We start from the raw sequence: 14,335 nt of genomic DNA, 5'->3' as shown, positions 1-14,335 counted from the left end.
TTTTCTTTAATTAGTTTTAATAGTTCTTCGATATCTCGTTCATATTCTCCACGTCTTCCAAGTCATGAGCCGATGTTGGGAAATATGTCTGAATTATTACTAAGTCCACAGGTGCACTATAAATTTTCACCATCATTAACCGGTCGCTGACATGGTAGGTACTGCAAACATTATTTGACCATTTTCCTCTTATTATAACTGCCACTCCATGCTTTCCTCTTTTCTCTCCACCACTATAAATTACTGTAAACTCGTCACTGTAGAAGTCTCCATTTCCTTCCCATCTTGTCTCAAATATACATAATATATCTATCTCATTCTTCCTCATCTGGTCTTTCACTTCATCCAGTTTTCCCGCTTTCAATAGCGTTCGTACATTCCATGTTCCCATCTTCATGGCGGTTTTAGAGGGATTTCGCTTGCTAATGACCTGAAAAGCCTTCTTACCTCTCCTGCCAGATCTTGGGTTCCGAAATCCATGATTGGTAATTAACGTTTCCTCATTAACGTCAGCTTCCATGGTTGCATTCTACTTGGGATATCCTTAGGATCTTTAATGGGGTTGTTTCCCGTTGCCTTCTCCATTCTATGCCGTTAACCAATATTTATAGGTTCATCCGCCTTTAGGGGGCAATTTCTCACCCCAAGGACAAGAGAGTGCCCTGACCTCAATTCGTTCATCCACGACATTGAGGGGGACCAAAAGATATTGCCCTAACCTCGCCTAGATTCACCAAATTAGTTATTTATGACGCCTTAGTTTTTCAGCTAGACTCACCTGTTCGTTTCCGAGGCATTCCCGTTTTGTTTCACTAAAATATGTATATTGTAGTTTAATAGTATATCCCTTGGGGTTTGCCTCTGATAGTTCGGTATCACTTTAGGTACGCTAGATTTCGGATAACCTGTAAATTGCATTGTACTACTGCGTTGTAACTAGATGTACAGTTGATTTGTAATTTGAATTTACACTGTTACGAACAACCTATGTATATCACTGAACTTATAGCTCATAACTTGGAATGTATATGTAGAATTATCTTGTAAATAATATTTTTAAAACTAAGGATCACGGTGATTCATTTCGGAATCCGCTATCTAAGCCATGTCCATGCCTTTGGTAGGTTCCCAGCCCTTCCATCTTCCCTTTTTGTCGTTCACTGGTTGGCCCTACTGATAGTTACGTACTTGTTTTGTTGGAGATCTGCGTATGCTAGCTACTGTTTTTCCGAGTGTGTAGTGTTTACTTATATTGTGTATTGTACTCTTACCCTCCCTTTTAACTGTGTTTGTGCCTTGTTTAGTGTTACCACTGGTAGCAGAGCGTGGTTTCGATCCACGGACCTCTGGGTTATGAGCCCAGCACGCTTCCACAGGTCATGATAAATAAAACATTATATGATACTTCGCCAATAAAGTCTTAAAAAAATTACATTCCACTCATCCTACATAGTTCACTTGTAACATCTTCCTCCCCCCGAAAGTCGAGCCCTGCTCGACCAATAATATAACATCACTGGGGAGCAAGCGATAGAACGTTTTCACACAGTACCAATAGTAAAGGTACATCACTTTAACACACACGATTTCTTGAAGTAGCCTTTGCGATAACCAACCAACACAAACTGTCACATAATTTTCAAAAATAATATAGATCCACCTCTTGAATAAATATCACAAAATCCACATGGATTGTCACATTGCACTTCAAAATGCCTTCTTTCACATATGATTAGACAATTTGTAGTCTGTCCACCAAATCATGTACACCATACTTTCTTCCAAATTCTAGGAATACCAAAACTCCTCACTTGCACTACTTTCCCACAACAGCCACAGCACAGCTAGGCCACAGGTTCTTGCTGATGATGCTGCCGACACGGTCGTTTGCCGCCAGCCTTCATTCAATGTCAGTCCAAACCCGACACCTAGGTGAGATGCAGTTCAGTGGTCTCTTGCACCAAATAAGCAGGGGTGGGACACCGTCCAGTCCCCCTGCCACCAATAGGACATTCCCCGCAGGATAGTGGTGCCGGATGGTGACGCCCAAAGCACACAGTGTGCCTCCCAATTTGGCACTTCAGGTTGCTGCCCGAAGAGGCTGGTCACTGCAGCCGCTGTAACACACACAAACCGCAGCAGACAGGGAAATACTTTGAGGTAAAAGTATGCTGCTGGGCTCAAGATCTCGCGTAGAGTCACCCGATGGGTGGCTTAATGAATATGCAGTAGGGACTCCCTCGCACACCAGGGATATTAGGGCACTAGCCCCGGGGTAAGCACTGCTATCTAAAATTCGTGACAAGATTATGGTGGGGGTGAAAAGAAACTACAGGAGGGTGCCCTAAACCTGACCGTAAAAGGAAGAAAATTCCAAGAAGTGACCCTAAACTAAAACTTATCTAACTTATAATACTAAATCGATTACACTAGAATATTCACTTACACAATTACTTACAACTAACTTACAATAAAACTTATTATTATCTTATAACCAAAACCTTATAAATAACCTCACAATAAAATTATTTTATAACTGAATTCTTACAAATAACTTACAACTAGATCTACAAGGTCACCAACAATGGTATTTACCCTTCCCTACCAGAGTTACGGTACCTTGATCTGGGAGAGATGTACTCTGCTGATCCTTTTCCTTTCGGGATCGCTCACCAGTAATGTCACCGGGGTGAGGAACTTTAAAATGGTGCAGGGACCTCGAAATCTGGGGGCCAACTTACTGATAACATGGTCTGCAGCACTACTGACGGGATGTGTTCTAATAAATACGTGGTCACCCACAGAGAGATCGTGCGGTCTTCGCCCGTGGTTGTAATTACGCTGGACCTTAGCGTAATAAACCTTCCAAGTTCTTTCGTGCACGGTGCCAATTAGCTCGGATCTTTTCTGGGCTGGCATCGTCGGGCAGAAGATCATTAATTGACCATAGGTTAGATAGAGGAGAATTTGGAGTAAAAGCAAACATCAGCGAAGCAGGGGTTTGCTTGTGGCTTTCATGGACAGCAGTGTTAAATACAGATGACAACCAATTCAATGAGGAATCCCACTTGGAATGGTCTGAGGAGTGATAAGCGATTAGGGCAGATCGCAGGTTACGATTCACTCTCTCAGCATAATTGGGCTTCGGGTAATACGGGGTAGTGGTTACATGAGCAATGGATAGATCAAAACAAATTCCGGAACTGGGCAGAAGTAAAGGCTCTTGCGTTATCACTTACGAAGAATTGACAGGGTCCAAACGAGGCGAATATCTGTTTCAAGCACGAGATGGTGGTGTTGGCGTTAGCCATCCGAGTGGGGAACAGCCACGTAAAACGCGAAAAGGCGTCAACACACACGAGTATGAAACGATGACCATTCCGAGATCTCGGGAAAGGACCAATATAGTCTATGAACAGTCTTTCCATGGGGCGAGACGCTTGCTCAGAAGACAAGAGACCTAGACGAGTATTCGGGGCAGGTTTACTGATGTTGCAAGTCTTACAGGACTTGACCAGGGTACGGATCTCACTATCCATGGATTTCCAAATAAAGTGGTTACGGATTTTTTCTCTTGTTTTGAAAACGCCCAGATGACCGCCCACTGGGGATTCATGAAAGTATTTGAAGAGAGCCGGGACCAGGTTAGTTGGGACTACAATTTTGGGGTCTCTGCGACCACGAGCAGGACAACACAAGACACCATTCTTAAGAATATAGGGCTTAACATGCTCACCGGATTTAATCCTGTCGACAATGGCTTTTAACTCAGGATCATCCTCTTGATGTTTAGCAATATCCTTGAAAAGGAAGGGAGAGTCAGTGAGAACTACATTTCTGTCTATAGTTCCTGGAAAGATCTAGAAAGTTACATAACTTTTGTACTGGGTGTGTTACTTTGTTGGTATGTGTTCTAGAAAGTGTGTTCTGTTTATTCTGGAAAAATACGACTTTCGCGATCATGCGTATTCTAGAATGTTAGTCTAAGTGCTCGATCGAAAGTAAGGTTGTGATTGGTGAGTCTAGGTGGCGATAGGGAACACGTGCACGCTGATTGGTTGCCTCCAAGGCCAGTAATTCCTATATATAGTGAGCGAGGTAGTGTTCGAAAAAATTCTGTATCCTAAATTCTGACGGTCTCGGTTTATCGGTCTGCGAGCAGCCTATCTGGATGACGTCCCTCCGGTTTTCGGGATGGCACACTCCTCGGGTAAGCCCTCTTGAATTCCGTTCCTGCTAAAAATTCCGTTATGTTCCGATTTGGTTTTCATACAGGAGTCTGCCCTAACCTCGCCTAGATTCACCAAATTATTTATTTATGACGCCTTAGTTTTTCAGCTAGACTCACCTGTTCGTTTCCGAGGCATTCCCGTTTTGTTTCACTAAAATATGTATATTGTAGTTTAATAGTATGTCCCTTGGGGTTTGCCTCTGATAGTTCGGTATCACTTTAGGTACGCTAGATTTTGGATAACCTGTAAATTGCATTGTACTACTGCATTGTAACTAGATGTACAGTTGATTTGTAATTTGAATTTACACTGCTACGAACAACCTATGTATATCACTGAACTTATAGCTCATAACTTGGAATGTATATGTAGAATTATCTTGTAAATAATATTTTTAAAACTAAGGATCACGGTGATTCATTTCGGAATCCGCTATCTAAGCCATGTCCATGCCATTGGTAGGTTCCCAGCCCTTCCATCTTCCCTTTTTGTCGTTCACTAGTTGGCCCTACTGATAGTTACGTACTTGTTTTGTTGGAGATCTGCGTATGCTAGCTACTGTTTTTCCGAGTGTGTAGTGTTTACTTATATTGTGTATTGTACTCTTACCCTCCCTTTTAACTGTGTTTGTGCCTTGTTTAGTGTTACCACTGTAGTAGAAGTAACAGATATATTAAAAAGAAGTGGAGACTGGAAGGACTGAAAGAAGCTGCAACAAAGGTGGCTTTTGAAGAACGAACCAATAAAGTAGATAATGGAAGTGATGAGCCAATGCGGTGGAATAACATCAAGATAACGATAATTGAAGCAACAAATTAGCTTTTAGAAAAAAGGAAATTGGAACCCAGTAAACCTTGGATGACAGAAGAAATATTAGACCTAATTCAAGAAAGGAATAAGCTCAGGAAAGAAAACGATGTAGATGACTACAAAAGGATTAAAAATCAGATCACAACCAAATGCAGAGAAGAGAAATGGACCAATTACATTGCTGAAGAGATAGAAAAAGATATAAAAAAGGGAAAACAGGATCAAGTTTATAAGAAAATCAGTACCCTTCATTACAAAAATAGAACCAAATCTGTAGTAGTAAAAAACAAAGAAGGAATGTTACTGATAGACAACGATAAGATATCGGCTCGATGGAAAGAATACATAGAAGAACTGTACGATGGTAAGGACTTCAAGAATGACAATAAGCTAATTGAGGACATCATTTAGTTTGGAAGAGAAATGCAAGGTCCTACAATCATGAGACATGAATTTGAACATGCCCTTCAGAGTCTGAAAGAAGGAAAAGCAACCGGTGTAGATACCATCCCAGCAGAATTACTAAAACATTTAGGTTTCAACATGAAAGACCAATTATTCAGAATAATAAATGAATGCTACGAAAGAGGAATCTTGCCGGAAGACTTCACACAATGCAGAACCGTTACCATACCTAAAATAGGAAGGGCAGTTGACTGCACCAGTTATAGAACACTATCAGTATTAACACATGCCTCCAAGATACTCATTAACATAGTTAAGAACAGAATAAAAGGAAAAGTGGATAAGTATGTTGGAGTAGAACAATTTGGATTTAGAGAAGGCAGAGGAAGAAGAGAAGCAACTTTGGCCTTACGCATGTTATTGGAGAGAAGAATGGAAATGAATAGAACGACTTATCTTACCTTCATTGACTTAGAGAAAGCTTTTGACAATGTGAACTGGGAACTACTGTTTAGAACTGTGAGGAAAATAGGACTGGACTGGAAGGATAGAAGAATGATTGATTAATCTGAACCAAAGCAAAAAGTAATCATCAATCAGGTAGAAGAAAAGGCCAGGATTAGGAAAGGAGTTAGACAAGGTTGTCGCATATCACCGTATTTATTAAATTTATTCATCGAGGAAGGTATTCAGATCATGAAGGAAAAGACGCAGGGAATAAAAGTCTGTGGTGATAGGATACATTGTATCAGATTTGCAGATGATATCGTATTAATTGCAGACTCAGAAAAAGAAATGAATAGAATGCCGAAAGTTCTCTCAGACACTTTTAAACTATGGAAATTAAAAGTAAACAAACAGAAAACGAAAGTAATGGTAGAACGAAAAAATTTGTAAGAAATTAAAACCAGTATAAAAATTGATGACGTCAGAATTGATCAGGTGAAACAATTCTGTTATCTTGGTAGTATGATAACAGAGGATAATAGATGCTTTCTGGAAGTAAAGAGAAGAATAGCATTTGCAAAACAGGCATTTATGAGCAATAAAAACATTTTAACCGGCACACGCATGAATATAGATGTCAGAAAATCCTTTGCAAAATCATTTGTATGGAGTACACCTCAGTATGGAAGTGAGAGTTGGACTCTGGCTAAATTAGAAAGGAATAGACTTGAAGCTGCTGAAATGTGAATATGGTGGAAAATGACCAGAACGACCTGGACGGAAAGAAAAACCAACCTGGAAGTCTTATGGGAAGTTGAAGAAGAGAGAACATTTTGAAACAAAATGAAGCAGGAAATTAAAATTTATTGGATATGTCATCAGACACAATACTTTTAAAACTAATATACTTGAAGGGAAAGTGCTGGGAAAGAGAGAGAGAGAGAGAGAGGAAGACCTAGGATGAAGTATTTGGATGACATCAAGAATTACATGGAGCTGAAAAGAACAGCCAATAAAAGAAAAGAGTGGTTGCATCGACAAGGCATTAGTCTTTAGACTATTGATTGATTGATATATTTGATAATAAATATGACTGCTTTCAGATATGTTATATTAGGTTCACTACTGCTCCAGTATCAATTCTGTTTTAAACTGGAAGTAAATTCAGATAATATTTCGTCTTTCAGACGTTCTATTGCCGGTAATTTCTTCCTTCGTCGCCATAAGACCTATCTGTGTCGGTGCGACGTAAAGCCAATAGCAAAAAAAAAATTCTTCCTTCTTAAAATTCTCGTTGTATTTACTTGGCAATCTTACTCCGTCAGTAATCAATATTCTGGTCCTTGTCTGACCACTTGCCTTGCCTGCTAAGTTTTCCTCTTATTTTAAACTGAGACACTGTTCCTTTATGTTAAATATGTATCGTTCTATTATATTTTCTTCTTTCTTCAGTTCCTTGCAGAATATTTAATACATATTTTGTTAGTTTCCTTGCGATTATACGCAAACGATGTCGTCCTCCATTTAATCTTTAATATATATAATTTATCTTGTTTTTTAAAACAATCTACCTAGCATTTCAATGTTCTTTTCTTCCACAGCCTTCGTGATCAAGCTCTATTTTTCCGAGTTCGGCCCCCTGTGAACTTCTGAATCACAGCTCGCTTTGCATAAATTCCGTCTCGCATGATCCATACATCTATTTTGACGCCATTTTATATCGCGGCAGGAAATGCAATGGCACATTTTCTTCCCTCAGTCAGATTAAATATATTGCTTGCAATATATTTATTTATTCTAGTTCTTATCAAATGTGACTTTGCGTTTTCTAATTTCTATTGCTCTGCCCCATTGTTTTTTAATTCATTGGTATGTAGTAACTTCTTTAACACCTTAAGTGCCACATATGCAGTAAAAATATTTCCATCCAGGCCATTCTTTTCTTTTTACTATGGAGTATAAAATAGTGCATCTTGTTAAAGAAATGTACATTTTAGTCACCTTCAGCCAAAATTGTAGTCATAACATTGTGTTGAAATTGTGGTGACACATTGGTCTCACGCGGCCATTGACACTACCTTCCAGCTGTATAGGCCGGGTGAGACCAATGTGTCACCACGTATCGTAGCACAATTCTCAACTTCCTGACACACTGGTATACGTCTGTCTCATTAGCTCATAAACTACTAAAGAATAAAACTCATATCTTTGGAATATTGAAATCTAATCGGAAGTATAATTCACCCGATGTTACTAAAAGGAAGTTAGCAAGAGGAGTGATAAGAGCCCGTGGAAGTAACACTGGTGTGGTTGTTCAGAAATAGCGTGATAAAATAGACGTGTTAATTTGGACAACTAAACACGCTGGTGAGATGGTCACTATTCAGAGGAGAGATAGAGATGGTGAAGTGCAGAAACTATGGAGTATTATAGAGTATAACAAATGTAGGCTCCGGTAAAGAAGTAGGGGACTGGAAATAATAATAATAATAATAATAATATTGCATTGAAAATTACTCACTTGTGTTCAGGACTCCATTTTGAATATTATTAGGTCCCGAAATGTGACATTCTTAGTGATTTTGTCGGTAATATTGGTAATAATTGCACATATTAAGTATAAAGATGTGTTCATGATAGCCATCTTTGTTTGTTTCCAGAGATGTTATGGAATAGACTGGTTACTTTGACATTGGAAAGCATGGTAGCATGGAAGTTACAATGCAAAGCATGGATGTTACAATAGAAAGCATGGATGTTGCAACATAAAGCATGGAAGTTGCAATGCAAATATGTTATTGTCATGACAGAGCTTGGCCTGGATTTTGCAAAGATAGGTTAGAGTCACTAAATTATACTTTTTTCTTGCCGTGCGGGCAGTATGCGCCGCGGCGATAGTTTAGAGCCTCTCGAAGGGAGTGTGGCCCCCGAAGGGGGCCACTGTTCTCATGACAGAGCTTGGCCTGGATTTTGCAAAGATAGGTTAGAGCCACTAAATTATACATTTTTCTTGCCGTGCGGGCAGTATGCGCCGCGGCGATAGTTTAGAGCCTCTCGAAGGGAGTGTGGCCCTCGAAGGGGGCCACTGTTCTCATGACAGAGCTTGGCCTGGATTTTGCAAAGATAGGTTAGAGCCCCTAAATTATACTTTTTTCTTGCCGTGCGGGCAGTATGCGCCGCGGCGATAGTTTAGAGCCTCTCGAAGGGAGTGTGGCCCCCGAAGGGGGCCACTGTTCTCATGACAGAGCTTGGCCTGGATTTTGCAAAGATATGTTACAGCTACTAAATTATATTTTTTCTTGCCGTGCGGGCAGTATGCGCCACGGCGATAGTTAAGAGCCTTTCGAAAGGAGTGTGGTCCCCTTATGACAGAGGTTGGCCTGAATTTGCAAAGATAAATTACAGCTATTAAATTAGAGGAGTTGTAACATCCATGCTTCTCACCTATCTGAAATTCCTTGCTTTGTTGTAAAGTCAAAGTAACCAGTCTATACTATAACATCTCTGGAAACAAAGATGGCCATCATAAATATATCCTCCTACTTCTTGTGTGCAATTATTACCAATATTACGCACAAAATCACTAATAATGCTACATTTCGGGACCTAATAATATTCAAAATGGAGTCCTAAACACATGTGAGTAATTTTCAATGCAATATCATTATTATTTCCAGTCTCCTATTTCTTTACCACTGCCCAAATGTAAACCATACATTGATTTATCAGATCATAAAACGAGCTATAGTACTTATGGCCCGATAGTAGAGACATCTAAAGATTAAAGGTCCAAGTATCTTCAGATATATTAGTTCCGGATTCACCACACAGATGGCCTTCTAGAAGGCGCACAGTTGAACGGGACGGAGAAGGCGTACCCCGGTACAATAATAATAATAATAATAATAATAATAATAATAATAATAATAATAATAATAATAATAATAACAAATATCTCAGGTCAGGGGTATATAAAATCAGTTGTCAATCCTGTAAAGCATCCTGTGTTTGTCAAACTGGGAGAAACTTTGCAATAAGACACAAAGAACAAGTATGTATATGAAGGAATCCAACTATGATTACACGTCAATCAGTCAAGACTTGAAGGTTATTAGTTTGGCACAAAAAGGCCCCTTACTCAATATCCGCGCCAAACGCAAGGTAAACCCTTAACCCCACAAATGGTCAGCACTAACCTTACAGTTCTGTGGGAAACCCACAAGGATTGAAGGTTAATAATATACTAGCCCCTTACAGAGTTAAAGCTAGTACATATGAGATACAAAAGGAAACAAGTGTAAAACGCAAACAATAAATCACAACACCAAGTAAAGAGGAGAAAACAAGACACCTTGGAAAATGCGCGCAAAAGGGCACAAAAGGCCATAGATAAGTAAATACCAGTGACAGTGTGCATCAGTGTTATTTTAGTATGTTTGTATCAAACAGATCTCAAGGCTTTAATTGCTTATTCTTCGGGTTCGATCAAATATTATATCATGATCAATCATTAGCACATTTTCAAAATTATTTTAGGTAGTAACAATAACCTTTAATACTCGAATAAAATCTACATTATGATAGTTCTAAATGTTGCCCTCAAATTTAATTCAAAGTCAAGCTCTTCCTAAGAATCAATGAATTAATTAAAACTTACAAATATGACCGGTCACTTAGTTGAAATATGTTTTTTTTAACCCTGCTTTAATTAGAAATTACTACATGACCTGTTCCCCAGTAGTGCTCTTTAAAATTTTTACATGACGTAGTTAGCTTACTAGGCACCAAGGGGCCAACGCAAGGACACAAATTAAGCAGCAAACAATAAAGAATCAGAGACGCCCAAAACACAAACTAAGAAGAAAACGTAGACGGTGGGAGAAAAATATTTTAGAACATATTTAGTCAGAACAGTTTGAAACTCAATAAAAATTCACCGTGACCAAGCATACGTCAGTTACCCCGACCAAGCTATTACTTATTACACAAATATCCGTTGAACCAACAAATCCCAACGGAGCCTGCCCAACAAACGGCATTAAAAAACTGAATACAGTTACAGGATAAATAAATTAATAGCCCCAAAAGATAAACAAAATAAGTTAGGTAAGGATCAGATGAGATTAGGAAACCTTGCGTGAACCTCCGTGGTTCACAAGCAGACCTTTTACCCTGAGTTTACATGACTTGCTAATAATAATATTAATTAATTTTTAAAATAAAATTTTGATGATTGATCGAAACGGTACACATTTCTTAGGCCCTTAAGCGAAGTTAAAATTTTGTTAATCAAACCGTCATGAACGCAGTAGAATACCAGTTATTTATCACAACACTGATCTCGAATAGGTAAATTCTGTGACATGGCGTCGTTACGAGGTTTGTGTCTGTCTAAAACGAAGTATCCTTTTTTTCTTCTAAAAACACACCACTTGAAGACCGACGAGTGTTTGAAATAATTTCCAATAATTTAAAAAAGGAATAAATACACTTACAGTCTCGAAGAATTACCAGCGGAGCACATGGTCACAGGTGACGCTACACTTTCACTAGATGAAAAGAATCAAGAATTAAAATAATTCACCAATAGTAAGAAACTGAAAGAAACGAGGACATCACAAGCTTAATGGGGCTAACATGCCCGTAGAAATAGCAAATCTAGCCTGGGTCCTAGTCTCGGGCTCAAGCCATAACACTGCGAGGCCACACACTACGTCTGGACTACATGGCGGTTCAACTCGAAGTCACCCACTTCCCAACGCTCACTCTAGTGCGTTCACCATGCCACCACAAGGCCGAATGCTGATTGGCTGATACAGTAGACGGGAGGAGCTACCAGCAATTACAGTGCTAGGTCCTGGGGCACGGCACAGACCAGACACTGGACGAAGACAAATACATATTACTGAACCTCAATGTACACGAAGAGAAGTTGAATGTGGAAAGGTTGACCCCATTAAATAATCAACAGAGAATAAGTTAATTGACAGGAAGCCCAGAGATACAAATTTCAGAGTTTGTACTTCAGTCCAAAAGGTTTAGGCACGGGGATAGGCACACGTTTCTACCGTCATATATCTTAGAGAACATATATATTCACATAGATCAGTGTATTAACCCTGAATACAGTATAATTTAAATGAAATTAATGAAAAATTGGATTTTTTATTTGAAATATTGTAGATTCACATCTAATAATGAATGGTCCCGCCACCAACCAATGATAACTTCGCAAGCTCACCTTTACCAATCACCAGTCACTTGAATTTTAGTCCCCATCCCCCGTTCCCACCTGCCGTTCCTCATCAAGATCTTAAGCCTACAGCAAATGATAAACCAGGTTAGTGTGCACAAAACAACGAATGTGAACAGATCGTTCAACTCGGCAAAGAAAATTTGTCAAAACTTCGTTACAGACACATGACGTTACATTTTTGTGTTTCTTTGGCATTTCTAATTACAGGCAATCATACCACCCAGACTAATGCAATTATGATAATCCTTATTGGCAGCTAACCAAATCACATAAATCAATTAATACTCAGATACCGCCTAGTCGAATTAGTAGACTTGCAACTACTGATCACATCAAGAGGACATCACGACAATTGGATAATAGTGCACACGGTAGATTTTAAACCACAACCTTATAAGAACATAAACTTTTTCTTAATGAGAAAATTTCAACGTTCATAATATCATCCCCACTTAAGTTTTAAATGTTTTTAACTACAGCAATCTACTGAAAATGATCAAATTAGGATTGAAAGATGTATAGTTGTGACGAATGTGAAATGTAAGTTTTTTTAAATTGACTTTGACCATAAGGTATTGAATAAGGAATGTATGTTCAAAATAAATAATTGCTGTAGTGATTTAAAGAATACTAATGTACGACCATTATTATACAGTATATTCTCAAAAACTATTCACTTGCAGACCAACATGCAAATAAGCACTATCTTGTGTTTTAATAACATCTACATTCCCACAAGTTGGAAATTGATTTGGTGTCAGAATATTATTTTTCAGAACCGTTGTTGCTTTTGAACAGATCACTTTTCAGTGACTACATATCTAAAATTAATCAGAATTGATTGGACACTGTGAATGCCCTCTTGTTCTAAGCTTCACTGGTGCAGTCTGTTGCAGCAGATGATATACAACTGTGCTATTCCATGCATGACTTAATAGTAACAAGATTCCTGTGTCTCTTTTTTTAATTGCTCAACCTTACAGAAGCCTACTCCAGTAGGGGTCCATTTCTAATGGCCTCCGAAAGTGGCTCCTTATCCTCATTTTCTGTTGATGTTAGGATGGGTCAGATCTATCCCTTTTGAAATCATTTTTGTTTGCCATAATTTTCTTCCAGATCTTGATATCGTCACTTGCAGGGGTTAGTGACATTTCATATCCTACTCTCTTTTTGCTTGATGAGATTTTGTAAATCTTACTTAATTATTCTATTAATAAAGGTCCATTAATTAATTAATTAATTAATTAAAGCCACTATCATTGCACCATCATCATTATATGTGGACATTATTATTATTATTATTATTATTGCAGAATATCCAGAAGCTGTTGGGTTTTGCCCCATCTCGGACTGCTAGCAAGCAAAGTGGGAGTATATTTGGACCTCCGCCTCAGCAATTTAAGTGATGCAAGGACTCCTCCACTTCAAGATAGTCATGTAAAACAGCCAAATATTTGTAATAATATATGAAATGTGTTTCGAATGTTTTCCTACTGTTTTTACTCAACAAATATGTTCTATGGTTTGAGGGTATATAAAATTGTAGATACTTAGGGTGTTTCAAATAATCCTTTCTATGCATGTTATGTACAATTAATAATAAAATTGGAAACAGTCATAATGTTCTCAATAACTACTCTTTAACTGATTATCTTGCTTTGAAATATGACATTCAGCAGTGAATTTCTTCACATATTTTCACTCATTAATTAATTTTTGCTTTTATATCATTCCTTAGTTCTCCATACTTAGTTTCTACTGTTTAAGCTGGAAAACATTATCTGAAGCACCCTCTGAAGTAATTGAGGGAAGGGGTATTTTTTACTGTACTCTATACGTATTGTGTGTAAGGTGCGTGTTTATTAATATCCATTTATTTATTATACACTTGTTTACTGTTGAATTTAAATGAATTGCCTGGAAGTGTAAATGGAATGAATAATATAAATGTTTTATATTGATTATTGTTCTTTGCTTCCTTCTTTTTTATATGAAGTATAAAATGAACATTAACTTGCAGAAGATTTGGCCTTTATAGGTATAGCGAATTAAGTTAGTGATGAAATGTATTAACAGCTTTGCCCTCTGCGGTGTTGACCTCTTTCCCCCTCCTGCATGCTTCACGGAACATGATTGACAAGATACTTACTTCCCACCGAGAGATGGGTGGAGGGTAACACTGTCA

The 14,335-nt window shown here is 38.3% G+C and overlaps 1 protein-coding gene across 2 annotated transcripts in view; it reads left to right on the top strand.

Moving 5' to 3' along the window:
- The window catches only part of LOC136872329 (calcium load-activated calcium channel), a 179,651-nt gene extending 165,540 nt beyond the window's left edge, over window positions 1–14,111 (top strand). For both annotated transcript variants that reach the window (XM_068227370.1, XM_067146140.2), the window contains one exon: window positions 13,464–14,111. In XM_068227370.1, coding sequence (XP_068083471.1) covers window positions 13,464–13,556 — 93 coding nt within the window. In that variant the 3' untranslated portion in view covers window positions 13,557–14,111. The remainder of the gene's footprint in view (window positions 1–13,463) is intronic.
- Window positions 14,112–14,335: the final 224 nt, after the last annotated feature.

The sequence above is a fragment of the Anabrus simplex genome, chromosome 4 (assembly GCF_040414725.1).
Source record: "Anabrus simplex isolate iqAnaSimp1 chromosome 4, ASM4041472v1, whole genome shotgun sequence".
Lineage (NCBI taxonomy): Eukaryota > Metazoa > Arthropoda > Insecta > Orthoptera > Tettigoniidae > Anabrus > Anabrus simplex.
Note: the sequence above shows the minus strand (reverse complement) of the source record. Positions and strands in the feature narration are given on the sequence as shown.